At 44.8% G+C, this 25,352-nt stretch overlaps 1 protein-coding gene across 4 annotated transcripts in view; it reads left to right on the top strand.

The window, feature by feature from the left end:
* The first annotated feature begins 439 nt into the window (after nucleotides 1-439).
* The window catches only part of ARFGEF2 (ARF guanine nucleotide exchange factor 2), an 81,373-nt gene continuing 56,460 nt past the window's right edge, over nucleotides 440-25,352 (top strand). For 2 of the 4 annotated variants that reach the window (XM_081033426.1, XM_081033429.1), the window contains exons 1-6: nucleotides 440-749; nucleotides 14,717-14,747; nucleotides 15,376-15,499; nucleotides 23,013-23,159; nucleotides 24,070-24,249; nucleotides 24,604-24,838. In XM_081033426.1, the coding sequence (XP_080889552.1) occupies nucleotides 629-749; nucleotides 14,717-14,747; nucleotides 15,376-15,499; nucleotides 23,013-23,159; nucleotides 24,070-24,249; nucleotides 24,604-24,838 (838 nt within the window). In that variant the 5' untranslated portion in view covers nucleotides 440-628. The remainder of the gene's footprint in view (nucleotides 750-14,716; nucleotides 14,748-15,375; nucleotides 15,500-23,012; nucleotides 23,160-24,069; nucleotides 24,250-24,603; nucleotides 24,839-25,352) is intronic. The other 2 variants (XM_081033428.1, XM_081033427.1) reach the window with 1 other exon arrangement.

The raw sequence follows: 25,352 nt of genomic DNA, 5'->3' as shown, positions 1-25,352 counted from the left end.
AAGGTGTGTGTGTCTTTCTTCTAATACCCCAGCTGCTTCTCTCCTCCTCTTGCTCCTTTATAACCTCTCACTCCCTTACCAATTCTTTTTTCCTAATTTCTTTCTTCTTTCCTTGCTCTCCTCCTATCTCTTCTTCTTACTCTCATCTCCTTCCTCATCTCTCTTACCCCTGATCTCCACTCATGCCCATTGCTTCCTTCTCCTCACCTTCTCTCCTCTCACCCCCATCACCATCTCTCCACCCGTTCACTTCCTGTCTTCTGCTCTTCTGGTCCCCTCCTGCCTTCACCCGCTTCCACTTTCCTCCCCACCTTTTTCCCTTCCTTCCTCCACCCTCGCCGCTCCGCAACATGCCCACCTGGCCCCGCCCCGCCCCCAACTGTAGGCCCCGCCCCTCTGGGGGTCACGGGGTCGACGGACGCGCGGCGGCCGTAGCGGCCCAGCCAGTCACGTGGTCACGTGACGCGCTCCAACATGGCGGCGCCGTGGGGCCGCGGCGTCGCTTCCTGACGGGGAGGCGCGGACGGACGCGGCTGGTGCCGGCCGGGACGCCGGGCCCGCAGCCTCGCTCGCCTGCTCGCTCGCGCCGTCCGCCCGCGGGGCTACCAGCCCCCGCCGGGCCGGGGCCATGCAGGAGAGCCAAACCAAGAGCATGTTCGTGTCCCGGGCCCTGGAGAAGATCCTAGCCGATAAGGAGGTGAAGCGGCCCCAGCACTCCCAGCTGCGCAGGGCCTGCCAGGTGGCGCTCGGTGGGTGAGCCGCCCCGGCCCGGCCCCGCGCCGGTCTCCCCACGTCAGCCGTTATCCCGCTCGACCTCAGCCCGGCCTCCTGGGCTCCACCTCCCCCCCGACCCCGACTCCCACCCTCCCGGCCTCCTCATTCTACCCCGGGGGGACCTGATGCCCTGCACCGCGGGACTGGCCCAAGGTCACCCAGCCAGTTGGTGGCAGCCAGGGCTGGCTCTCCCAGCTCCGGGTCCTTGCCACGGCTCCTTGCCGTCTCGTTTCCTGGTTCCTCCCCTCCCACCCTGGCCCTACGTTTCTTATTTACCGTCCTTCGGCTCGTTAGGGCTCCCCCATGTGAGCGGGGCAGCGGGGAAGAGCTGAGTGAGGGAAAGCCCGGAGGCTTGCTTTGGAAGTGCCGGGTTGGAGAGTGTCTTCTTTTCATTTGGGGACGTGTCCGTAACTCCTAAGGAAGGACTGGAGAGGGTTACCCTGCATCCCCCACGTGTTGCAGTGAGTAGGGCGGTCCACTACCACGGAGGGTCTGGGAAGGCAGAGGTGCTTGTCTGTCGGATTCGTTTCTGGATCCCTTACTCTTGCAATAATACCTGGCACCTCGTAGCTGCTGATTGAATGGACTCACAGGTTGTGGAAAGGGGGAGAATGCTAACGCGTAGCTAGGTAACTCATAACTAGTTAAAACCTGAGCAGTTGTTTCCAACATCAACATCTAAACTCTCTTAGTTTCACTCATTCAACAAATGCCCACTGTGCGCCAAGCACTGTGATGGGCACTGAGGGTCCGGTGGGGAATGAGACAGACAGGTTGCCCTTACGGAGCTTACAGTCTAATAGGGGAGACAAATAAGTAAGAAAATGGAGACCTTTTTGAATACTGATAAATATTTTTGTGACGCTAAGAGTGAGATGTGATCATGAAAGCCTGCGGACTGCTTTTGATAGGGTGTCAAGAAAGTGATCCTTTCTGAGGAGGTGACATTTGAGCTGAGTCCTGAAAGGCAAGAAGTATCCCTGTGGAGTTTGGGAGAAGAGAGTACTGGGCGGGGAGAAGCAATACACCGGACTGGAGGTGGCTTCAAGTTAATTCACCACCCCAGTGCCTTTGGTGTGGCATCTGTAAACAGACCTGTTTTCCCTAACAAACTGAGAAAATTGCAGGTTTGATTTTCTGTTGCAGAGTGTGAGGTTGCCATCACCTCTCTCTTCTCCATTTGGTACGAGGTACAGCGCTGGGATTCCTGGGGTGTGGGAATGCGCTTGTGAACTTTTCATTTCTCAGGGAAGAAGGTCCATAGCTTTCATCAGATTCTCATGAAGGTTGAGACTCCCTTACGGATCAAGAACTGTTGATATAGAGGTTGTTGCTTAGATAACCTAGGAGGAATTTATTGAGATTTAGATTTGTAAAGCTCTTCTATTCAGAAAACCAAGGCTAACTGTTTGAACACTGTTTTATCAGGAATGCTGGAGAAGCACTACAAAGCTGTTTGTTAGTTAAGCGAAAGCCGGATACTTCAAATTCCACGTTGAAATCTGCCTGGAGTCAGAAACTTAACATCATTTTCACCAAATTGTATATCACATTTTTGGAACCTACTTATAAAATTGTTGCATAGGGTCATAAAGGGCCATAACGTTGAGAGCTTATTAAATATTTTTGGATATCTTTGTTCACGAGTCCAAATTTTTCCAACCCAAATTGTGGAATGCACATTCAGTGTTTTAGTAGTGAATGGTAACATATAGCCTATAAAGGAAGTAATTTGACCACAGGTTAAATGAATAGCAAATTGACATGGTGCTCCTCATTATCATCAGATTGAGTAATAGGGACCATCATATAGGAAACTATGCATAGTGTGGAGTTAAACTGGCATCTTGTTTAGGAGAGTAATTGTGTCATTGCTGTTCAACAGAAATGGCTGCTTTTATTTATAAACATAAAACATAGCAAAGTACCTGGTGAGATTTTACTCTGCATCTCAAGACACAGTCCTGTGTCCAGTAAAAGTAGCTGAGATGAGCCTGTGTATAAGAAGCGTTGCAATGTGGCCAGTATTTTAGAGGTTACCGTATGTGGATTACCATTAATTTTGATAAGAGGAACTGCAAATGACTACTGAAAGTTGAAATGCTTGAAAGAGAGAGACCACTAACAGGAAACAGCTTCTATGGTAATGAGTCCACCAATAGCATGAACCTAGCATGTTGTGGGAGGGGATTGGAGGTGCAGGACCAGTGTAGTATAAGAGTTAGGAGCTTGTTCTCTGGACTCAAATGCCTGGGTTCAAATCCCTCGCCTTCCGCTTGCAATCTTTGTGACCTTGGACAGATCTTCTACCTTCCTCATCGGGTTATTATAAAGTTAGTTGACATGTGCAAAGAACTTGGCATGTAGTAAGTGCTGTGTAAAGGCTTGCTACTATTATTTATTTTTATTTTAAGCTGCGACAAACCACAGAAACTGTAAGTGCTCTGGCTTGATGTTCTTAACCTACTTTGGTTCCTTGTTCAGGAATGACTTACTGCTCTATTTGGTGTACATACAATACATAAGAATTCACATGAGTAAACGGCTGTGTTTACTGGAGTATTAACTTGCTAAGCTCAGTGAAGACAGGGGTTGTTATCCCATGTGGAAACAGTGATGGTCAAGATGGAAAAGGTTTGGAGTAATGTCAGGGATTCGTCTGCACTAAATGCCAAATGCATAGATAGACTGCCCAATGAGGGGATGGTGTCCTTCCAACCTTTCCTGGAGAACTCAAAAGAGCCTGTGAGAATATTCATCACTCAAGGATGTTGTTGCTCTTCTTGTTAGCGAAGCTTTATGTATTAGAAATCTTGAACCTTTCAGCCCTCTGTTGGGGAACATAATTACATCATTAAACCTCCCTTTCATAACTGTCTTATTTAAGAGCCATTTTCTCCCATGATCTCTCCTTAACTTATATTTCTGTTCTAAAACTATGTGGAGTTTAGAGATTGGACAAGATAATCTGAGTGTATTTGAATTGAAAACTTTGTCTTGAAAGCTGGAAAATTTTAACTGAATTGTTCTAACAGTACTTTTTTCGTATATGTAAGATAAGAGATGCAGTATCTTATTTAATAATTTGATACACACAACAGGCTAGGTAAGGGTTCAGTGCTCTATCATTGCCAGCTGTCATTATTCTTAGTCATTATCAAGAAACTATAAAAGCAATAGTCAACATACCTATATGTTTTTCATATGAAATCGAGTGACTTTAAAAAAAAAAAGTATTTTTTTTAGAGCAGTTTTTAGATTCACAGCAAAATTACATGAAAGGAACAGAGAATCCCCACATACCCCCTGCCCCACCCCCCCACATGCACAGCCTCCCCATTATCAACATCCCTCACCAGAGGGGTGCATTTCTTACAGCTGATGAATCTACGTTATGATTAATGTAGTCGCCCAACTGAGTGACTTTTTAAAACCACGTTATGTAATAACTACGTGGTATCTGTCATGTACTGAGCGTTTCTTATGTTCCAGGCACAGTGCCATGTGCTTTACATGCAGTTTAGTTCTTACTGTTATTATCTTCATTGAGGCCCAGAGAAATTGGCCAGTGTATCTCAGCCGGGAAGCAGTGGAGCCGGAGTGTGAACACGGGCAGTGTGGCTCGAGAGCCCAAGTTCTTAATCACTGTTATGCTGTATTGCTTCTCCATATGAAAGCTCTTATATTGTATATAAAATACTCAGTGGAGTCTTTCAACAGTCATTATACTGCAGTGAAGTTTTAGTGGAGTTTCAGCAAGTAAACTATTCTGTACGTATAAAGACCATGTTTTCCATAGTTGAATTTCAAGATATATTTGAAAGCTTTTCGTGAAAAAGATCGCAGCTTTTTTTCTGCAGCTTTCTACTGCATATGTCTTTGGTTTACTTTAATTTAGGGGCTAACGGGAAGAAAGAAATGAGAGTAAAGAATGGGGTTCCCATATGTTTCATTTGAGTTATTAGGTTTTTCTGATTTATGACATCTCTCTTCATCAGCAGTAAACTCGCTCTTATTAATTCTGGATTTGTGACGTGTCATTGATGTCTGTCTTTGGGTACAGCAGGCAAAGGGAAACCAAGGCTCAGAGAGCAACTTGCCCACATCTGCACAGCCAGATGGGGAAACAGCTGCAACACAGGCTCTGTCCTGACATATAAATCATAAAATTCATTTTTAGATTTGCTACTCTAGCTGTTTAATACGTGGGATTTAGAAACATGCACGTCTTTGGTGATCTTCACTTCAGCTGTTTGGGTGACACGGTGAAGGTGGAAATCAGACTGGAGTAGGTTGAGGCACGAGTGGGAAGTGAGGAAATAGGGAGCACTGACAACTCTTGCCCAGAGTTTGGCTGTGGATTGAAGGGGAAGACGTGGATCATGGGAGGGTTTTTTGTTTTGTGTATTTAAGGTCGAAAAGACTATTTAAATGTTGTTGGGAAGGGAGCCAATTAAAGCTTTGAGTGCATTCATAAATCTTAGTTGTATATTAATGTGCAAAAAAATTCAATATTTACCCATCCATATGATATGTGGTAAACTACTTTTTCTGCCATATGATGTTGTTCTTCTAATTCTGATGTATTCAAAATAACTGCTCTCACCATTAGGAAGAACCTAAGTGCAAAATTTGAAAAATTCCAAAAATATCCCTAAATTGTCATAGCAAATAAATAAGGCTTTAAATTAAAATGCAAAGTGAAATCTTTAATTTTAGCAAATTCTGGTGTTTTGACTAGACATTTTGTTTACAAATGCTGTAGATTATAAAAGTTTTGAGAAATAACGAGACTTGGAGCCCTGGCAAATGACTTTTTGTTGAAATGTTTTATGATGATTCTTCGGGAGGAGGTCGTCTATCTAGAAGCAGCCTCTAAAGGTTAGATTTTAATTATTAAACATTTATTTATTGGATTGGCAGAAAATCCATTGAGAGCTGAGTGTGAAACTGTGCTTATTGATTAGTCCTGTGAATCTAATAACTTAGCTTCCTTGAGCCTCAGTTTCCTGAGACAATAAAGGTGGTAATACCCATTTCACAGGAGTATTTTAAAGGTTAGGTGAGCTAATGCAGTAAAGGAACTGACCTCACAGATGACCTGCTAAAATTCAGAGGCGCTGGTATTACCTTAGTTAAAGGAGAAGGAACTGAATACTTGCTCTTATCTGTCTTCCCTGTTCATTGGTTTATGGACCTTTTGCTAATCTCTGACATTTCAACACCGGTGAAGCAAGTGGTTGGATGAATTTAGAGCTCTATCCTGTACTTGTAAATCTCAGGCGAGACTCTGTAGGCAGTACTGGGGAAAACAGTAAGACTATTCTTTATGGAAAAAAGCGAACTTGTGAAAAACGTGTACTTAATCAGCAAGTACATGGAGTCTGCTGTATAAACAGCTCAGCACTGTGTTTGGCTCTCACCATTTGCACCAGGCTGAGGGGCCTGCCAGGAAAATAGTTGACTTTTTTTCCAGCCAGGTATCTTAGAAAAGAGTTTTATCTTTATTAATTCATTCTTGGAGTCTTCCCGTAAGAAGCTTCTGTTGGTTCATTGTCTTGGTTGTAAATAAGTGTTTTAGCTTTTTTATCGGGTATTTTATTAGGTTTTTATAGGTTTGTGGGGAGAACAGCCTTCTTGTGTCAGGACAGAAAATTCTTAACGTTCCCCTCAATCCTAGGGTCTGGTCAGTGCATATTGGTTCTTTATTTAGTCCTTTTGCTTATTGACTAAGCCAGGCTGCTGTTCATTCAGAAGATACTTATTTGGGTCTCCCACCTGGTGTCATGAAAACCAAACAAACAAGGAGCCAGCAAGGAAAACCAAACAAACAAGGAGCCAGCTCTTAACGGAGTTTGCAGTTAATAGAGAAGAAGGGCTGTGTTGAAATGCTCATATCCTCTGGGTCATACTAACCACCAGAGAAGTCCTGTGAAGGAAAGAAACCTGGTCCTGCGAGGGGGTGAACAAAGGGGACTTCCCTGAGGAAGGTCTGGGATCTGAATGATAAGTACGAATTAAATAGCTTGGGGTGAGAGGCAATTGGCAGCAGGGGAGCAGCATGTGCAAAGGCCCTGTGGCAGTGGGGAGTAGGACTGTTAAAGCAACTAGAAGATACGACTGCATGTGAATTTATAATTATCTCAAAACAAAATAAATTTTAGTTGAAAAAAAAGGTAGGGAAGAGTTTTGGGGGATAAGATGGGAGAGGTAGGCCTAGACCCCACTACGTAGGACTTTGGAGGTCACGATGGAGTGTGACTTTTAGACCAAAAGCAGTGAGACGACGCTGCTTTTTTTCAGACGACACTGAAGAGTTCTAAGCAGGGAAGAAGGTGATAGGATGACCAGGTTTGTGTTTTGGAAAGATCACTTGGGCCGTGTGTTCAGAACATTTTAGAGGAAGGAAGACCAGCGGGATTGCCGTCATCTAGGGGAGAGATGTTGGTGGCCTGGACTTAGAGTGATGACAATAGACATAGAGCAAAATGAATGGATTTCCCACTGGTTTAGAAGGCAAAGCTAACAAAATCTGGTGATAGATTGGGTAAGAACAGGAGAGAGAAGACAGGCAAGGCTGCCCATTGAGTTTCTGATTCACCCAGCTGGATGGACGTTGGTGCCGTTCTTCAGGGTGGGGGTGTGGGAAGCCCATCTGGGGAGAGGCGGGGGAGAGGTGATCCGAGTTGCGACTTGGGTATCTTGAGTATCGCCTGCCTTTGAGCATCCAGTTGAACAGGTGGAGTAGAAAGTGGATAGGTATACGAGCCTGATAGTCGTGACAGGCCTGGGTGTGGGTGGGAATGGAAGGTGTAGGTGAGGATGAGATGGCCTGGAGAGCGAGCGGACAGAGAAGGAGAGGCAGGGGAGCCTAGGCTGGGCCTGAGGAACCCCAGCTGCGGTGGCTGGGCAGAGGAGGCCGAGTATGCAGAGGCAATGGAGAGGAGATGGCACAGCAAGAGCCAGAGGGCAAACGACAATGTGTGCTCCTGAAACCTGACGTAGAGAAAATTTCAAGGAGGTTGAGGTAAGTAAGGTGAAATGTGGGGAGGTCAAGTCAGAGACTGGAAAAATGCCCATCAGATTGAGAGACAGGGGGTTTATTGGTGACCTTCGCTTGAGTCATTTTGGTGGTGCAATGAAGGTGAAAGCCAGGCTGGAGTGGGCTGAGGCACGAGTGGGAAGTAAGGAAATGGGGAGCACAGGTGACTCTTTCCCAGAGTTTGGCTGTGATGTGAAGGGGAGGATGAGATTTGGATCATAGAAGGCTTATTGTTTGTTTGTTTGTTTTTATTGAAAGGCAGAAGAGACTTGAACTTGTTTAAATATCATTGAGAAGGGAGCCAGTTGAGGGAGAGGATACACAATGCAGGAAAGAGAAAGGACAGCTTATTCAACAAATATTGTGTGCCTACTCTGTGCCTAGGAATTCCTAGGTGCTGGGAATTCCGTGAAGAGAACAGATAGAAGTCTCTTGTTACAGAGTTTATATTCTACTGAGGAAGACAGATAATAAATGAACTGATATGGGTGATAAATACTGTGAAGAAAGATTAGAAAAATAGGTCAGGGTAAAATGAGAAACTAAACAGATAAGGAGATACAGAGTGATGAGGGGTAGGCATGACAGTTCTAGGAGGTGAGTGAGGGACTCTGAAGAGGTGACATTTGAACAGTGATCTGCAGGAAGTGATGGAGGGAGCCATGTAGATATCTGGGGGAGGGAGGGCGTTCCAGGCAGCAGGAACAGCAAGTGCAGAGGCCCAGGAAACAGGAAATGCAGCAGGTAGGCTGGAGGCAGGTGGTGGTAGGTGAGACGAGGGAGATAGCAGGGGCGCAGATCTTGTAAAGGCTTGGAGGCCAAGGTCCAGATTTTGGATTTTACTCGGAGTGAGATGAGCAGCCAGTGGAGAGTTTTGAGCAGAGAAGCAGCTACAATTTGATTTATATTATGAGGGTTCTGGATAATCTGTTTTGAGCAGATGGAATGTGATTCACATTCTCAGGGAATCTCTCTGGCTGCTTGTGTGGAGACAAATGTGAGGTAGAGGGAGGGTGAGAGCTGAAGCAGTGAGACCAGTTAAGAGGCAGTTGTGGTGGCCCAGGTGGGAGACGATGGTGGTGGCCGGTGAGAAGTGATGAGATTCTAGATGGTACGGAGAGCGTGAAGTTGCTGTGAAGGCAGGTAGGGACGGGCGACGACAGAGCTGGCGGCATTGGACACCGACTGTCTTCTAGCAGGAGAGTGGAGGGTGGGTACAGAAGTATGTCAGTGTGTAGGTTCGCGAACAGGAAGTTGAGGGAGTCGCCTTGTGGCCGCTGCATCGGAGTGTAGAGGAATGGTGAGGATGAGGAGGGAGCCATGGGGTGTTTGAGGAGAGTAGAGAAGTGCTCAGTGGTCACTGTGGAGAATCAGAGAAGATAGGTGTTAGTGGCAGTATTGAGAGTTCCTTTTGTGGGTGCTGATTGTGGCTTTAGACCTGTCAGCTTGGCCTGTTGTCAGAGGTCTGGTTGTCGGGTGGACACAGGTCCAAAGAAGACGGTGGTATATAGGTTTGGGATTTTGCCAGAAGTTAAGACGAGGAAGGTCAGAGAGAGTCAAGACTAGTGGTTGCCTATCATTCGAATACGTATCCTGCTCGTGGAATCTGTCCTGGAAAGTGAGGAAAAGGGAAAGCTGACATACAAGCCTTGTCAGAGTCTGACAGGCCAAAGAAACGGCCTGCGGGGTGGGAGCAGCCGAGAGGTCAGTTGGAAGGAGAGGAGATTGCAGGCGGGAGGAACTGAAATGCCACAGTCCACGTGGGACTCCACGTGGGACAAGATTCACGGTGTGACCAGCCCGCCATGCTGGCTTGGAGTAGGGGAGGAGGTCGTTGGGAAGAGTTGAAGGGATTGAAGGCAGCAGAGGAGGCAGGGGTGTGGCAGATCAGAGGTGCGAGGTGCAGGGTTGCAGGGACATTGTGGGACTTGGGGGAGCTGACCCGTGATGACATTGGAGAGGTTGGTGACGGTCATTGTTGGGCTCAGCTTGGGAGTGGAGCAGAGAATGTGACCTGGTGCCAACGTCGCTGATGAAAGGAGAGGTGTGACCCGAGAGGCAGCGAAGCCCAGGAAGAATTTCCCAGGAAGCAGTGTGGTTTTTCAGCGGATGCCGCCCCACCCCACTCAGGGCTCCCTCCTTTCCAGCCTGCTCATTTATTGCTGCTAATTGCCCAGTTGGCGTTGGGAAGGCAGTGCCTGGGACGACAGCAGCAGTGAACTAGGCCCACCCTGTGCTCCTCTTACTTCACCCACCCTCCTCCTCCTCAGAGGGGTTCTGGAGTGCGTGCTCGGCACCAGCCAGCCTGGCTCTGAATCCTGACTGCGCAGGAGCACTTCACGTCTCTGTGCTCGGGGTCCTCACCTGTGTACCTGTGACGGGCAAGCATGCTCTTGCCTCCGTGGGGTGTGGGGAGGACCCTTCCCCTAGGAACGTCAGCTATTAGGGCGAGGATTTGGGTGCACTCATTTTCTTTTTCCCCTTGGCTTTGCTTGGTTCCTCTATGGCACCAGAGATTTTTCACTGTTGCTGACTCCTGTTTTAAGAGAAGAGCAGGAGAACTGACATTTATTGACCACCTGCTGTATGCCAGACACTGCTTTCTCAAGAGAATTACCTGCACCCAGCTGCCCAGTCAGAATCTCTGGAGCACACGGGGCTGCCCTGTAGCACCCCCCTTTTTTCGAGTAGGAAATCCAGATTCAGGGAGGTTTAATAACCCACGTGGCATCATTCACCTAACAGATGTCCGTGCCAGGACTTGAACCTAGTTCTGCCTCAATCACTAGTGTGTTTCTGTTCTTGCCACCACGCCAGGCTGTGTCAAACTATCTGCCACACCCCTTTTCCCTGTTCCTTTTTCTGCCTCTCTTTAATGGAAAAACAACTGTTGTGTTATCCAGATACATCCGGAATCCAACTGTTAGATTGGGCCATATGAAACTAGTAAGATTTGACCATAAAAATGGCACTTCCATGTGGTTCAGACGGGTTCTTGTCTCTACCCCCCAAGCCTCCACCCTGGTCCGAGCCCCCATTATTGCTTGGGGGGTTATTAGCAGTCGCCCCCTGCTTGGCTTCCCTGCCTCTGTTGCGGCCACCCTCCTTACCCTCAAAACAGCAGCCTGAGTGAGCTGTATGTCAGAACGTAGGTCTGCTCAGGCCACGGCCCCTTCCCTCCTGGGTCGTCCCATCACTGCACCTCTGCTGTGCCAAGTAGAGAGGAGTTTTCATATTTTTTCTTTAACAAAGAGTGGTTTAGAGAGTGCAACAAGTCCTAATTGTCGTGGGCATACTTACGTATAAATTAGTAAAACTGAAGAAAATCTGTGAACAATATAAATTGCGGCATGGCAGCTTCTTGGCCTCCTGCAGTAGCTGTCTGTCTGTCTGGTGGGTAGGTAGTCTCCTGTTTCCTGCTCCCGGTGAAGGGCCCTGCGATTCTCTCACCACCACTGCTGCATGCCGCTCTGGCCCCTGTTTATTCCCTTTGGAAAACCCGGATGCATCTTCACTGTGGTCCTGCAGCAGCTGACCAGGAAGGGGGGTTCCGGGGCCAGGCCGACGGGGCTCCCGTACTAGCTAGTACCAGTGCTGTGTGGCCTTCACAGTTTGTCTCCGTCATAGCAAAACCAGCGGGTATATTGTGCTGCGTTTATAGTTTCCAGAGTCATTCTGCATGCTTATTTGAGAGTCAAGGTACCCACGAGGTTATGAACACAGGTTCTGGAGTCCAATTTTCTGGGTTCCGTTCCTGCTCCATGACTTGCTATCTTGTAACCTCTCTGGGTCTTGTTTTTCGTCTGTAAAATTGAGCAGACTTGGGCCTTGACCTCTTGCTCTCTGGCTCCTTCATTGCTCTTGGCTCTTTGGCCGAGCAACATCTGGCTTGGACAAAACTTGGATGTTTTGTCCTTGTAGTGCTTGCCATGGTCCTTAAAAGCCACTTTTATCCTCCGCAGTTACTTTTCTGCAGCCAGTGAAATACTTTCTCCTGGATTCTTTTCCTAGTTCTTAACGCAAAGGTTGCAAACTGATAGCCCCAGGGTCAGGGCAGCCTGCAAACCAGTTTCATTTGAGCCATAATAATTTTTTACGTAGTTGGAGTTACTTTGAATTGCAATCAGAGAGTTCCCTTTAAAATCTGAATTTTGACCTCTGGAGACATTGGAACAGCTGGCACCTCTAGGCTCAGGGTCTCTCAGAGGTGCCAGTCAGCTGGAGCTAAGGTGCCATTGCACCCTTTGCCCTGTTGGGTAGGGAAGGGGTCTTTCCTACCCTTAATGTCTTCCACTCACCAGTGTCTCTCCTTGAGGTCCCCTGCCTGGCTCCCCTAAGCCTTTGAGTGCGTAAGCCCTGCCCTTGATTTTATCACCCTGGGTGCCTCAGTAAGTAGCAGTCCTGGTGATTGATTCACAGCTGAGTGGGTTGGAACCAAGTGGCATTTCAGAACTGATTATTTTAAAGCTTAGGGGCCAGCAGGGATTCTAGCAAAGGCCTGATTGTTCCAGATATACGTGAACTTAACTCTGACGAGGTAACCGTAACTGGAAGGAAAGCTTACATTTGAGTCTGGGCAGCAGTGCCCTTCTGACATGTCACATGGTGACAGACGATCTGACCCCCAGGCAGAGCCTTGGTGTTAGGGATGTAGAGTTCTAAAAGCTGAAAGCTTGGCTACCGGCCTCGTGGGGTGGATTTCCTGGGCGACTCCCACAGCTTCCCACAGCTTGGGGGCCTCAGCCAGAGGCGGCCGGAGCTACTTCCTGAGGGGATTCTTGTCCATGAGCGGCAGGAACCATGCCACAGAGCTCTCTTTGACAAACCATGTGTCACAGGCCTGATGGTCCATGAGCAAAATGCTTGGTGTTAGGCACCTGTGTGTAGTAAGGAGACCTTGAAAGACTAGCTTGAAGTTGAGAATTTGCCACCTCTGGTGAGTCTAGGTATTCAGTTTTCATGTCCTAAAGTTCAGTCTAGGATAGAGTTGTCCAAGAAAAGGAAATTTGTAACTTCCAGATCTGTGTTCTGGGGTTGCTAGGATAACTAATGCCATATCCAAACCACTGGCTCTTAGGAGATGGTGTAAGGAAGGCTGGTTTAGGGAACAAACTTATTAATGGTTGCCAAAGGGGAGAGGGGTTGGGGAGCTGGGTGAAAAAGGTGAAGGGATTAAGAAGTACAAATTGGTAGTCATGGGGATGTAAAGTAAAGCATATGGTGCAACAACTACCGTGTTTCCCCAAAAATAAGACCTAGTCGGACCATCAGCTCTAATGTGTCTTTTTGAGCAAAAATTAATATAAGACCCGGTCTTATTTTACTATAATATAAGACCGGGTGTAATAATATGATATGATATAATATAATATAATATAATATAATATAATATAATATAATATATAATATAATATAATATAATACAATATAATACCAGGTCTTATTTTAATATAAGACCCGGCCTAATATAATGTATTATTAATTTTTATTAATAATATATATTAATTTTTGCTCCAAAAGATGCATGAGAGCTGGTGGTCCAGCTAGGTCTTATCTTCAGGGAAACACGGTACATATAGTGCCAGGTGGGTACTAGATGAATCGGGGGATCACTGCATAAATTATGTAAATGTCTAACCACTGTGCTGTTCTCCTGAAACTAATATAAAATAATACTGAATATCAACTGTAACTGAAAAAAACAAATGAATAATTAACCTGCTTCACTGGCCTGCTTTGGTAATACATTGAGCCTAACGTAGGCATACATTTGACTGGGTGTGGGGGGATGCTGCGTATTTAGATAGGCTGTTCTCTTGCTTCAACTGCACAAAACCTTTTTCTGGACATGAGACTATCTCTTTGGGATTGTGATTTCTGAATAACGGCTCTTTAGTTCCACAACCTTAACTGCATAGCTGTTGTAACCTCCACGGTAAAGATTTTAAAGTTAATTTTAATTCATAAAAATTATATATGTCTTAGCACAAGAATATGAATGTACTTAATGCCCCTGAGCTGTGCACTTAAAAATGGTTAAGGGGGTCAATTTTATGTATGTTTACCACAATTTTTAAAAAAGCATTTGCTATTTAAAACAAAGAAAGTATACATGCTTATCATAGGAAATGTGAAAAAAGAGAAAGGAAAAAAATTATCCCACTACTTAGATGATTTTCAATATTTTGTTATATTTGTTTCCAATTTACTATCCATATTTTTACAGTTGACATGTTATTGTGTCACCATGCTGTTGTGATAACTATTGTTAACACACATTTTGCAGAATAGAGGAGTAGCTAGAACGTGGGCTGTGAAGCCAAAATGTTTGGGTTCCAATTCTGGTTCCCCAGGTCCTGATAGGTACCAGGAGACAAGTTGCCTAATTTTACTGTACTTTGATTTCCTCATCTAAATCAGTGATTCTCAATTGGGGCCGTTTTGCCCCAAGGGATACGTGGCATTGTCTAGAGACAGTTTGGGTTTTCAAGACTGCAAGGGGGGTGCTACTGGCATCGACTGGGTACAGGCCAGAGATGCTGCAAAACATCCTGCTGTGCACAGGACAGCCCCAAAATGAATGATCTGTCCCCAAATGTCAGTAGTGCGGAGGCTGAGAGATCCTGCTCTAAATAAGAGGGAGATAAGAGCACCTACTTGTTGGAATTGGGAGGGCTAAATAACTTAAAATCTGTAAAGTACCGAGGACAGCGCCTAGCATATAGTAACCGCTATGCGTTAGCTATTGCTACAATCATTTCATATCACTTCGTATCAGCATTTCTGTACTTTAAAATCTCATAAACATTCTTTTTAATAGTTTCTGAATATCTTTCCGTAAAGTTTTCTTTTATATAAATATTGCATGCTCCTAACAGGCCTTTCTTTCTTCCTCACCAGATGAAATTAAAGCGGAAATAGAAAAGCAGAGGTAAGCTGGGGCACCTTCTCCTTGCTGAAGCACAGTATTAGGGGATTAGATAGTGGCTGTGGGAACCCCTTTCTCTGCATGTTTCCTCAGATTTCTGGTCCTCGGGTAGCACACGAGTCTCCTAGCCCCGTGCTGGGCACATCGCAGAATTCCGATGCTAGGTTAACAGGTTACTGGCTTAATAACTGTATTTGGAGGGAAGGGGAAGGAAGACCAAGTGAATGCTGTTGTACCTTTTCTTGACAGAAGAGGCAAAACCCTTGTCCCTCCGTGTCATGCTTCCTTAAGTGGGCGGACAGCTTGCCCTATAAGGGGCTGCTCCTCGTCTTCCTCGTAATGAAGCCAGTTAGTCACACTTCAGAAATAGAGCTCTGATACCAAGAGTATTGTGATACCAACAGTCAGTCCAACTCGCTCATCAGAGGCCTTGCTTGTCTGCATGTGGCACTCGGGCATTTTGTCTTAAAGCACATGGTAACTTTTAATTGTTTAATCCCATAGATGCAGTTTGCAGACACTTTTAATTAAATGCTTGCAAGTGGGATGGGAAGCTAGAGTGAGGTGTAGGAAAAGCCAGCTTTTTGTTGTTTCATTTCCTCTCTCCGGCCCTCTCTTGCTTTTTCCCCAGGCTTGGTGCTGCTGCACCACCAAAGGCAAACTTCATTGAAGCTGACAAGTATTTCCTGCCATTCGAGCTAGCTTGCCAGTCCAAGTCCTCACGGGTGGTCAGCACGTCCCTCGACTGCTTGCAGGTACCATGTTTAAACTTAATGGTGTAAAGGGGGGTCTTTGCAGGCCGTGGGTGGTCCTTACACAGGAGCTGTGCTGGTGACCCCCCTGCTCCTCAGAACGCTGTATGAGGTGACAGAAAAAGGAGCATTCCAACTTCTTCTTTACAGAGGTCTCATGAGGGTGGGAAGAGAAGAGGGGCCAGACCTCTGTAGCTCAAGGAGAGAATTGCTTTCCCTGGAAATACTTTGTTGCTATCTCTTATGTATGTTTTTCTAAATGAAACCTTTAGCATTAATTGGAATGTTTCCTACACGTGGGCAATAGGTATTTTTATTCAGCCTCTTTCTTGATGGCATTAAAACTCATAAAATCAAGTCAAAAAATGAATATAATCAAATCTCATTCTTTATAGTAATGTTCTATAAGGCCGTTGCGAACACTGATTTCACGAATTCTGAACCATTGTTCCTAAAGGAAATACAGGGTTAGGTTCCCTGGAGCCTCTGATCTCAACATGTTAGTCAGCTGATTAATATGTAATCATTCTTTGTGTGTTTCTGTTAAAGACACCTTATTTATTATATTTTATTGATTCATTACCATTGAACTCACAGTCAACAGCACCATAATACATGCCTGAATAAAACTTACCTAATACACACTCAGTTTCTCTGTAAAGCACATCACTGCCTTCTTGCTCTTAGGAACACTAGACAGCACTTCAGCACTATGCTTGGGGGGCATTTTTAAACGGCAAAATCACCAACCAAAAGGACCAAAACGCAACAAAACACAGCAGTAGATAGACCACAAAAAAGACACTGCTTACAGTATGAGAGCTGAAACAAGGACAGAGCGTCTCCTTGTTCGACCTCAGCTTAGAACCAACCTATGCGTCAAATGATTCAAATTTTTCACCGCTCTGCACGTGTCTGCAGATGACCACAAAACCACCACAAGTATTGATTTGGGGCTTACAAATAAATTTTAGTCAGTGGGCACATTTGCAAGTATAAAATCTGCAAAACTGAAGAGTGACTGTATTTAGACCACCAGTAACCTTGTTATAAATTACCTTTTACTGATGAAGCAGGAGTAGGGAAGTTAGGATGACTTGTTCAAGGACACACAGATAATAAGAGACAGAAACAGGACCACAACTTGGATTTCTTAATTTCTGGCCCAGCATTCCTGTATTTTTCCTTAAGATGTACTCCTGAGGTTTATGGTTACCTCAAAGAACCCCAGTGAGCAGACGACATCAATGATACATTTTTAAAAATTGAAGAGGTCCACAATTTACCAGTACGTTCTAGAACAAGAATAGTGACTAGGTTTTATATTATGATTGCTTAGAAGCTATGTTGAAAAGATATATGAAGCCTCATCTGATTTTCTTGAGAAAGTGCTGTGATTGATTGGTTATGTCTGCTGAGGCACAGAACTGCCAAGTGGTGGTGGGCATGCCACATTTTTGGCATCTCTAGTCTAATATTTACTCTAATAATCTCTCTTCTTTGCTATATCTATACTTGAAAATTGATGACCGTTTTTTCACAGAAGCAACTCTTCCAAATGAAAAGTCATTTTTTCATTCAGTATAATTGTGCACAGCTTGTCCTATGAAACATATAATGAGCCAAGAATTTTTAAATGGCAGGCTCAAGTCCTACTTCTATCTTAAAATATTTGTCACTGTGGAACATTTTCTGAGAAAATTTGGCAAACATGTAATTTTAGTTGTTTTCTCCTCATGTGAAGGTTTAGTTTTGAAGCTGGAGCTGATAGTTGACATTGTTGATGTACTAAGAACAATGGTTAGCATGTATGGAGCACTCAGCCTGTGCTACTTGCTTTGTCCACATCATTGAGGTTAAACATCCCCATTTCAGAGTCGAGGAAACTGAGTCTTAGAGAATAAAGTGACTAGCCCCGTCAAGTTCCCCTGGTCAGGAAGTGATGGAATTGAGTGGGTGTCTAAGTCTTCCTTACCCCATGTCTGTGTTCTTAACCAGGGGTCCTTAAACTGTAGCCATGAGCCAGATCTGGCTGGCCACCAGCTTTTGTAAATAAAGTTTTATTGGAACACAGCTGTCTTAGTCTGCTTGGGCTGATATTACAGATAGCACAGACTGGTGACTTAAACCAGAGACATGTATTCTCTCCCAGTTGTGGAAGCTGAGGAGTCCCAAGATCAAGGTACCAGCTGATTCAGTTCTTGGTGAGAGCCCTCTTCCTGGTTTATAGATGGCCGAATTCTCACAGTGTCTTCACATGGTAGAGAGAACACATTAGCTCTCGGGTGTTTCTTCTTAAATCTCATCCTGAGGACCCTACCCTCGTGACATCATCTAAACCTAATCACCTCCCAAAGGCCCAACCTGCTGATACCATCACATTGAGGTTAGGTCCTCAACATAGAAATTGGGGGCTGGGGGAATGCGCAAACATTCAGTCCATAGCAACAGCCAGCCACGCCCATTCATTTATGTATCATCTCTTGACTGCTCTCCCACTACTATGGCCGAGTTGAATACGTGGAACAGACCTGCAAAGCCTAAATATTTAGTATGTGGTCCTTTACAGAAAAAGGTTGCCGACTCTTAGCTATTACCCTATAGATCTGGCCTCTTTAATTAAAAATATGCTCTGTTTTCCTAGAAACAGTCCGTTTCCAGAACTCTGTGTCAATGTGTATGATATCTAATGAAAACATTGATGTCCTGCTTTGACTTGAGTTGAAAATCTAAGAGTGTAGTACCTGTCCTGAGGTTTATGACATAGGGTTAGTTCTTTTTTTTTTAGAATGGAAGTTCTCTGCAATTTAATAGGTACACTAGGATTTCTTGGGTTAGTATTCAAAATGTAAAGTGTGTCATCTTATTTATAACATAGAAAGTGGCTGGGTACTCCCTGGAATACTGAATGAAAATTTCATTTCCTCTTGGTGGTTGTCCTTGCAAAGCCTGTTTGACTGGCTTTTTTTCCCAGTGTGGGCGAGGTAACTTCTGTCTTGGCATGGAAGGCCAGCATCTAGGGGTAAAGGTTGGTTTGCAGGATTGGAGCCAGGTGCAGACACATCCACATTCTGCCCAGGGTAGGTAAAGGTGTCTTCTTTGAGCTTGGAGAGGTGATAGGAGGTGAAAGGGGCTTCTAGAAGGGTTGCGTGAGCACGTGTAGCTCAGAGCCCTCTCCCTGCTGGGAGGAGCCTAAAGTCTTCCTTTTTGCTCCCTTCTACCAAATGACAAAGATCCTCTGTGTTACTTTCCTTCAGCACCTGGTCTGTCACAAGTCCAGGACTGGGGGAAGGGACATTAGGGTTCAGTCTTGTCTAAGCTAGTGAGTGATCTCTAAGTTTCTCCGGGCAATAACAAAATGTTTTTAAGAATCCCTTCCCAATATATTCATATTTCTTCAATTGTTAGATTATATATATGTGCTAATGTTATTAAATTGCATATACTATAAAACACATAAAAATAGAACTTTTTAAAAGGATAAAGTAGAAAAATAGATAGAAATTGAGTTCTAATATTTTTCTTTTTACACCCAGTAAAGGCTGTAGGAAACCACTGTCCTGTTCATACTATAAGCATTGTCTTTTAACTCTTACTTCTAGAAAACTTTGGGTTTGTTAATGCATATTTAAAAATCCATTTGTAATTATATAAGTTGTACATGACTACGAGGTATGATCAAACAATACGGTGAACCTTAGTAACAAGTGTGTGACAAGTTTCAGCTTGTTTGGTGCAGTCAGTCCGGTGTGAGCCACGGGTGAGAGGTGTGTTTTAAAGTGTGCCGTCAATCATCATCATGACAACGGTCCTCCGTGTCCCACATCGCTTCTGGTACAGCAATTTCCATCAAATAAAAACATTACGGTGTGTCCTCATCCACCTTATTCACCGGATCTGGCACCGTGCGACTTCTGGCTCTTCCCCAATGTCAAAATGACTTTGAAAGGTAAACGTTTTGAATCGTTTTAGGACATTGAGGCAGCCATGATAATGCAACTAAAGACACTCACGAAAGAGGACTTCCAGAGCTGCTTCAGAAAGTGGCAAGAACGATGGGATGTGTGTGTTTGAAGCAAGAAGAAGTGTTTTGAGGGGGAATAATGGCAATGTGTCTTTTACTGTAATAAATTTTTTTAAATTTAAACATTCACCGTATTGTTTTATCATACGTCATACATTTTTTGTTGAAAATTTTTTAGAACTTGAAAAATAAGGCTGAAGTCCCTTGGACCACCAGCCCTAAACCTAGTTGCCTGTTTAGGTCTATAATTAATTTTCTTTCTTTTTAATATTTTTTACATAAATAGTGTATCACTTGTACAAATTTTTCTGCCGCTTTTTATATTCAGCAGTGTCTTTTTAAGATCTTGCTGTATTGCTACAGGCAGATACAGGATATTGCTTTTGCATGTCCATCTATTAATGCCACTATTTTATTTATCCGTGCCCCTTTCAAAGGGCATTAACAAATAGGGTTACAGTGAACGTCCCTGTGCATGCAGCTTCATGAACGCAAGTATCAGCGAGCCAGCTGCCCAAAGGCCTCCCTCCTCTGCCCCTCTTTCCATCGCCTCACTCTGTTAACAAGGAATAAAGTGGAACTTCTACTCTCCACCTCTGTCACCCCCACCCCTACCACCCAAGTCCAAGCCTCCAGTATCTCCCTCCTGGACAGCTGAGGTAGCCTTACTAGTCCCCTGCTTCCACTCCTATTGCCCTCCAACCTATTCTCTACACAGGAACCAATGGAAGCCTTTGGAAATGTATTAGGTTGGTGCAAATATATTAATATCACATCATATTAATCCTTTGCTTAAATCTTCCAGTAGCTTCCCACTTCACTCACTGTGCAAAGCACTTTCCCCAAGGGAGCTTGCCAAGCACGCTCATGCCACTAGATATGTCTCTAGGCTTTTTTCTATGCATTGACAAAAATACATACACACACATCATTCTTATTTTTCAAAAATGAGATAATGCTAATGCATTATTGCTGCAACTTTCTTTGTTCAAGATGTCTACAAATCACACAGGGCCCTGTGGGTCCCAGTCGGGACTTTTAGCTTTGGTCTGCCCGCACCCCTTGGAGAATGTAAGTCCTGTGAGTAAAGGGACTGTCTTACTCACTGTTGTACCCCCAGTATCCAAAACACCTGGCACAAGGAAGGGTGAGAAGGCAGAACTAGAAAGACCCACAGGACGCAGGACTCTTCTTTCTCCTGGCCCTGTCTCACTGCACAAACAAGGGAGTAAAATCATACTTAAAACGCTTTTCAAGTTGAAGAGTGAGGCGCCCTTTAAGGAGTCTGTAGAGGGGAGAATACTTCCAGTCTTTTTTTGGATTTGAATTAAACATCCAGTAATTCACCTCCATCTTTGCTTTGCAGCATCCGTGTTGGGTTCTATGAGAACGAATTTTATTCATTTTAATTAAAAAAAAATTTTTTTTTTACTGTCCACAGTATTTGTTAATTGTTTATTTATCAAGAGAAACTATTCTTTAGCCTAAGTGTTCATGTTTCGTAGTCGAGGGAACACAGGTCAGCAACAAACTTCCATGGAATTCAACTCAAAGACATTCTTTACATTCCAAAATCACTTTGTACTCTGGGAGATACCAGCCTTCCTCATCTTCTCAGAATCTTTCATGGGATCATAATTTCTGTAGAAATCTGCATATGCCTTCTTTCTTGGTTCAGCCACAGCAAACTTAGAGAGATGCGACTCCCAGGGATATAGGTCATGCTCCAACAATATGAAATCGCAGGCGCTTGGCCACAGACCACGCCTTTCGTCAAAGCACTGGAAGGCAGGGTAGTTATATTCTCAACGCCAGAGCCCTTCCTGGTTGGGCCTGCTTTTCAGCATTCACATTTTAGGAGTTCGTAGACTATCCCACTCATAACCGAGTGCTCAAAACGGGCTTGAGTCCATTAGGATGAGTCCTTTAGGAATAAGGAGTAAGCAGTGTCACAAACCAGAGCTCAGTACTAGGTAGCCTGTGCCGCCCTCTTCAGAAGTCTGCATATGCAGCAGTGAGGGGGTGAGGTAAAGGCCATCTTGACTTGTTCTTTAACCCCCAACCCTTACCCCTTCCCCTGTCTGGAGATCTCTGAGGTTGGACTCAATCAGCAGAATGTGTGCAGGCCTCTCTCCTGCTCAATCACTCGATTCAGCAGTATCATATTTCCACCTTCAGCCACTCTCTTAGTCTGTTTTTCTTCCTGCTTATTGAATGGCGGTGCTTTCAGTGCTAATGATAGGAAAAAGCCATTGAGAAACTGTGTCAGGCCTCGCACGGTGGCAGCACTGTAGATAACCCTGGAGCTTGTGTTACTTTGTGTGGGGAGAGGTAAGCCAGAAACCAAAAAGATAAACGGAACAGCATTTTTAAGTGTCTTTACTAAGTCCATGGAAGCAACGGATGCCTCCTTGTGTCCCAGAGCATTTGTGTCAGATGAGTGGTTCCTTTATCGGGTCAACCATCAAAATAACCTGGATACCTAGCTTGGAGGAAGCAAACACTGATTCCTGGGCTCCACCCCAGTAGTTCTGGTTCAGTAGGTCTGGGTTGAGGTCCAAGAATCTGTATTTTTAATGAGTTCCCTCCGGTGATTCTGAATCTCAGCCAGGCTTGGAAATCATCCTGCCCCTGACCTTGGAGTTCCCTTCCAGCTCTCTGATTCTGCATGGTGAAATCCAGGTCATCAGTGAGGTGGCACAGGCAGGCTGCCTCTGAAAGGTGGTCCCTGTCCAAACTGATGTCACCTGATTGTGAGAGTGTGGCACAAGCAGGCTGTCTCTTCAGCCACGTGGCTGACATGCACTGTTGGACAATGTAAGTGCAGAATTCAGTTAGTGTTTTGACTTTAGTTTTTGGAATAGAAAACATACTGATGTGATTCAACATTCAGAGAGAATGGAAGAGTATACTCTGAAGTGTCTTAGTCCCACCCCTGCCCACAGCTGCTTAGTTCCTTCTCCAGCAAAACATGTTGTAATTAGTTTATATATATTTACATTTAAAGAAAAAAATATATATATATGGTTTTTAACAGCTTGAGAGATAATTCACATGTATTTGATTCACCTATTTAAAGTGTACAATGCAGTGATTTTTATATATTAGCAGAGTTGTACAACCATCACCACAGTCTAATATCAGACCATCTTAATCACCTCAGAAATAATTCCATGCTCATCAGCAGTCACTCCTTAATTCTCTTTAATCCCCCCAGCTCTAGGCAACCACTGAGTACATTCCTGCTGTATTGTTTTCAATCCCTCAATTATTTGCACAAGTGGTTATGTACTGGGGACTGATGACACGTTGCCCCTTCTTTCAGACACCCTTTCACCATCATGGGGCTCTTCTGCCATCGGGACAGAACCAGTGCTGCAGTCCCGGGGTGGCTGTGCCCACCATGCCCCTAGGGAGGAGGGGGTCTGTGGGAACTGGAAGTGAAAGGCCATGCTTGTCATTTGCTGTTCTCATCTCCTCCTCTCTGTTTAGAAACTCATCGCATACGGGCACATCACCGGCAACGCCCCAGACAGTGGAGCTCCTGGGAAGCGGCTGATTGACAGGATCGTTGAAACCATTTGCAATTGTTTTCAGGGCCCTCAGACCGATGAAGGAGTTCAGTTACAAATAATTAAGGTATTTCTGTTTGTTTGCCTGGTCTGGATTTTAAATTAGAAACTGGTCCCCTTTGGGAATTTGGATTTCTGATTTACCATGTGTTAGTTGTCTCAGGTGATGCTGAGCTGGAACAGAAAAATGTAAGCATCGCTTAGATCTTTTGTAAAGTGTCAGAATTTATTAGCGTGGACCAAGACAAGAAGAGTGGAACCAGGTGTGTTTTCAGAGTAAACAGTTCCGCTAATAACAATGTAAATTGCTTGTGAGTTACATCGGCTTCGAGTCTCTGGTCTTTCCCCCTTGAAATTCTGGATTCCCATCCTGTTGATACTCGATAATTTGCCCTTGTCCTCTTATCCCCCCATTCCATTTCACTGTTTCATTTCTGCTACCAGGAATGGTTTGGCATGGGGCTTGTCGGAGAACAGCATCAGAATGCGTGTAGTCCACACTCCTCATCTTAAGCCCTGAATGTATACTATTAGCTTCAGGAGGGACATGCGGCTCTGTTAGCCTCAAAGCTCCCGTGAAAATCCACCAGGGAACTGGGAAACTGACCCCCCATCAATACATGTATATTTTGTGATTAATATAAATGAGATCAAGTTGGAGCATTTTCCCTCCTGAGAGGAGTATCTGCATTTTTGGCTTTTTGAAAAGTAAGCTGGTAGAAAGCCCACTTCAACACAGCATAATTACTTCAGATAATTTGGATTTTTTGGAGTTAATAATTGTTTTTAAACTCAGAACGATAGTGAATCGTCTCTTGATACTAATCATCCAGATTAGTTTCCAGAGCCACCACCTTAAAATTTATCAAACCAAATCAAACATAAACAAAGTCACATCCTGTAGAAAAGTTTGGCTGTGGAAGGACGGGAGGGAGGTTGGTGTTCATGAAGGTGAAGGTTTCGGATTTTTGTTTTAGGCTCTTCTGACTGCGGTGACGTCCCCGCACATTGAAATTCATGAGGGTACCATCCTACAGACGGTTAGGACATGTTATAATATCTATTTGGCCAGCAAAAATCTCATCAATCAAACTACTGCCAAGGCCACCCTGACTCAGATGCTGAACGTCATTTTCACCCGCATGGAGAACCAAGTGGTGAGTGGTGGCGGTCATCACTGCTGGGGGCAGGACACCGCCCCCCACTGTGAACTGTTTCATATGTGGCCTCGGTGCCTGGCGAAGATTCACTAGCATTTTGAAGTTTATACGTCTGAATTCTCTACACTCTGGTTTTTATTCTTGCTTTTAAAAAGCAGAGAGAGAATCTAGCATGGGTTTTGAAATTTGCATTCAGAATTTGCCTTGAGTTTGTCAAAGGAATTCATTTCCTCTTTCAAATTTTATCCTTGTGTTTGGAAATTTTTTTGAGCAACAGGCTGGCATATTTTCTATTCCTTATCAAAATTCTGGAACCATTTAGATTGAATCCCGTTTTTTGTTGCCTGCTAGTTACAGGAGGCCAGAGAATTGGAAAAACCAGTCCTGTCGAAACCCCAGTCCCCTGTGATCCAAGCTGCAGCAGGGTCCCCAAAGTTCAGTCGCCTGAAGCAGAACCAGGCACACAGCAAACCAACAACTCCTGAAAAGACAGATTTAACCAACGGTGAATATGCCAGGAGTGGTTCTGGAAAAGTAAGCTCAGAGAATGGAGATGTACCTCGAGAAAGAAGCGCGTCGCTATCAGGTATGCCCCCCACACACGTACCCCCTGTGCCGTCCCTTTCCAGCTGTGAGAGGGAATCTATGTCTGAGTAAAGGAATCTGGCAACATCTGCAGGGAACCTCTGACTGCAGCTCATCTATCTCTGGTTCTTCCCCTTGACTTGCCCTTTGCTTTTCTCTTACGGCACGTAACCGGCAAGGCAGGACGTCTAATGCCCCACTGTCAGCTGTGGAGTATTCTCCAAGTAGGGGCATGTGTCTGGCTGCTGCTTCTCGACATCAGCTTCAGTGCAGTGGGTTCAGTTTGGAGCACTTATCTCCCTGTAGTTCGTTGTTTGGGTGGTTAGTCATTCAGTGTTTGTCTCGTCCTCCCAGAGGACGACCAGGACCTCATCTGTCACGTACATGAGGATCTCCATGCCTTGCCCCCTGAGCGACAAGGAGCGAGAAAGTGGATACATAGATGGGCATATATAGTCTGACCGTTTTGTCTTCTTGTTCTATGACCGAGAACATTACTTGTTTTTGTTTGCTTT

This window comes from Rhinolophus hipposideros (assembly GCF_964194185.1).
Source record: "Rhinolophus hipposideros genome assembly, chromosome: 22".
In the NCBI taxonomy this organism is placed as follows: Eukaryota; Metazoa; Chordata; class Mammalia; order Chiroptera; family Rhinolophidae; genus Rhinolophus; species Rhinolophus hipposideros.
This window is presented reverse-complemented; position numbering and strand designations above follow the sequence as displayed.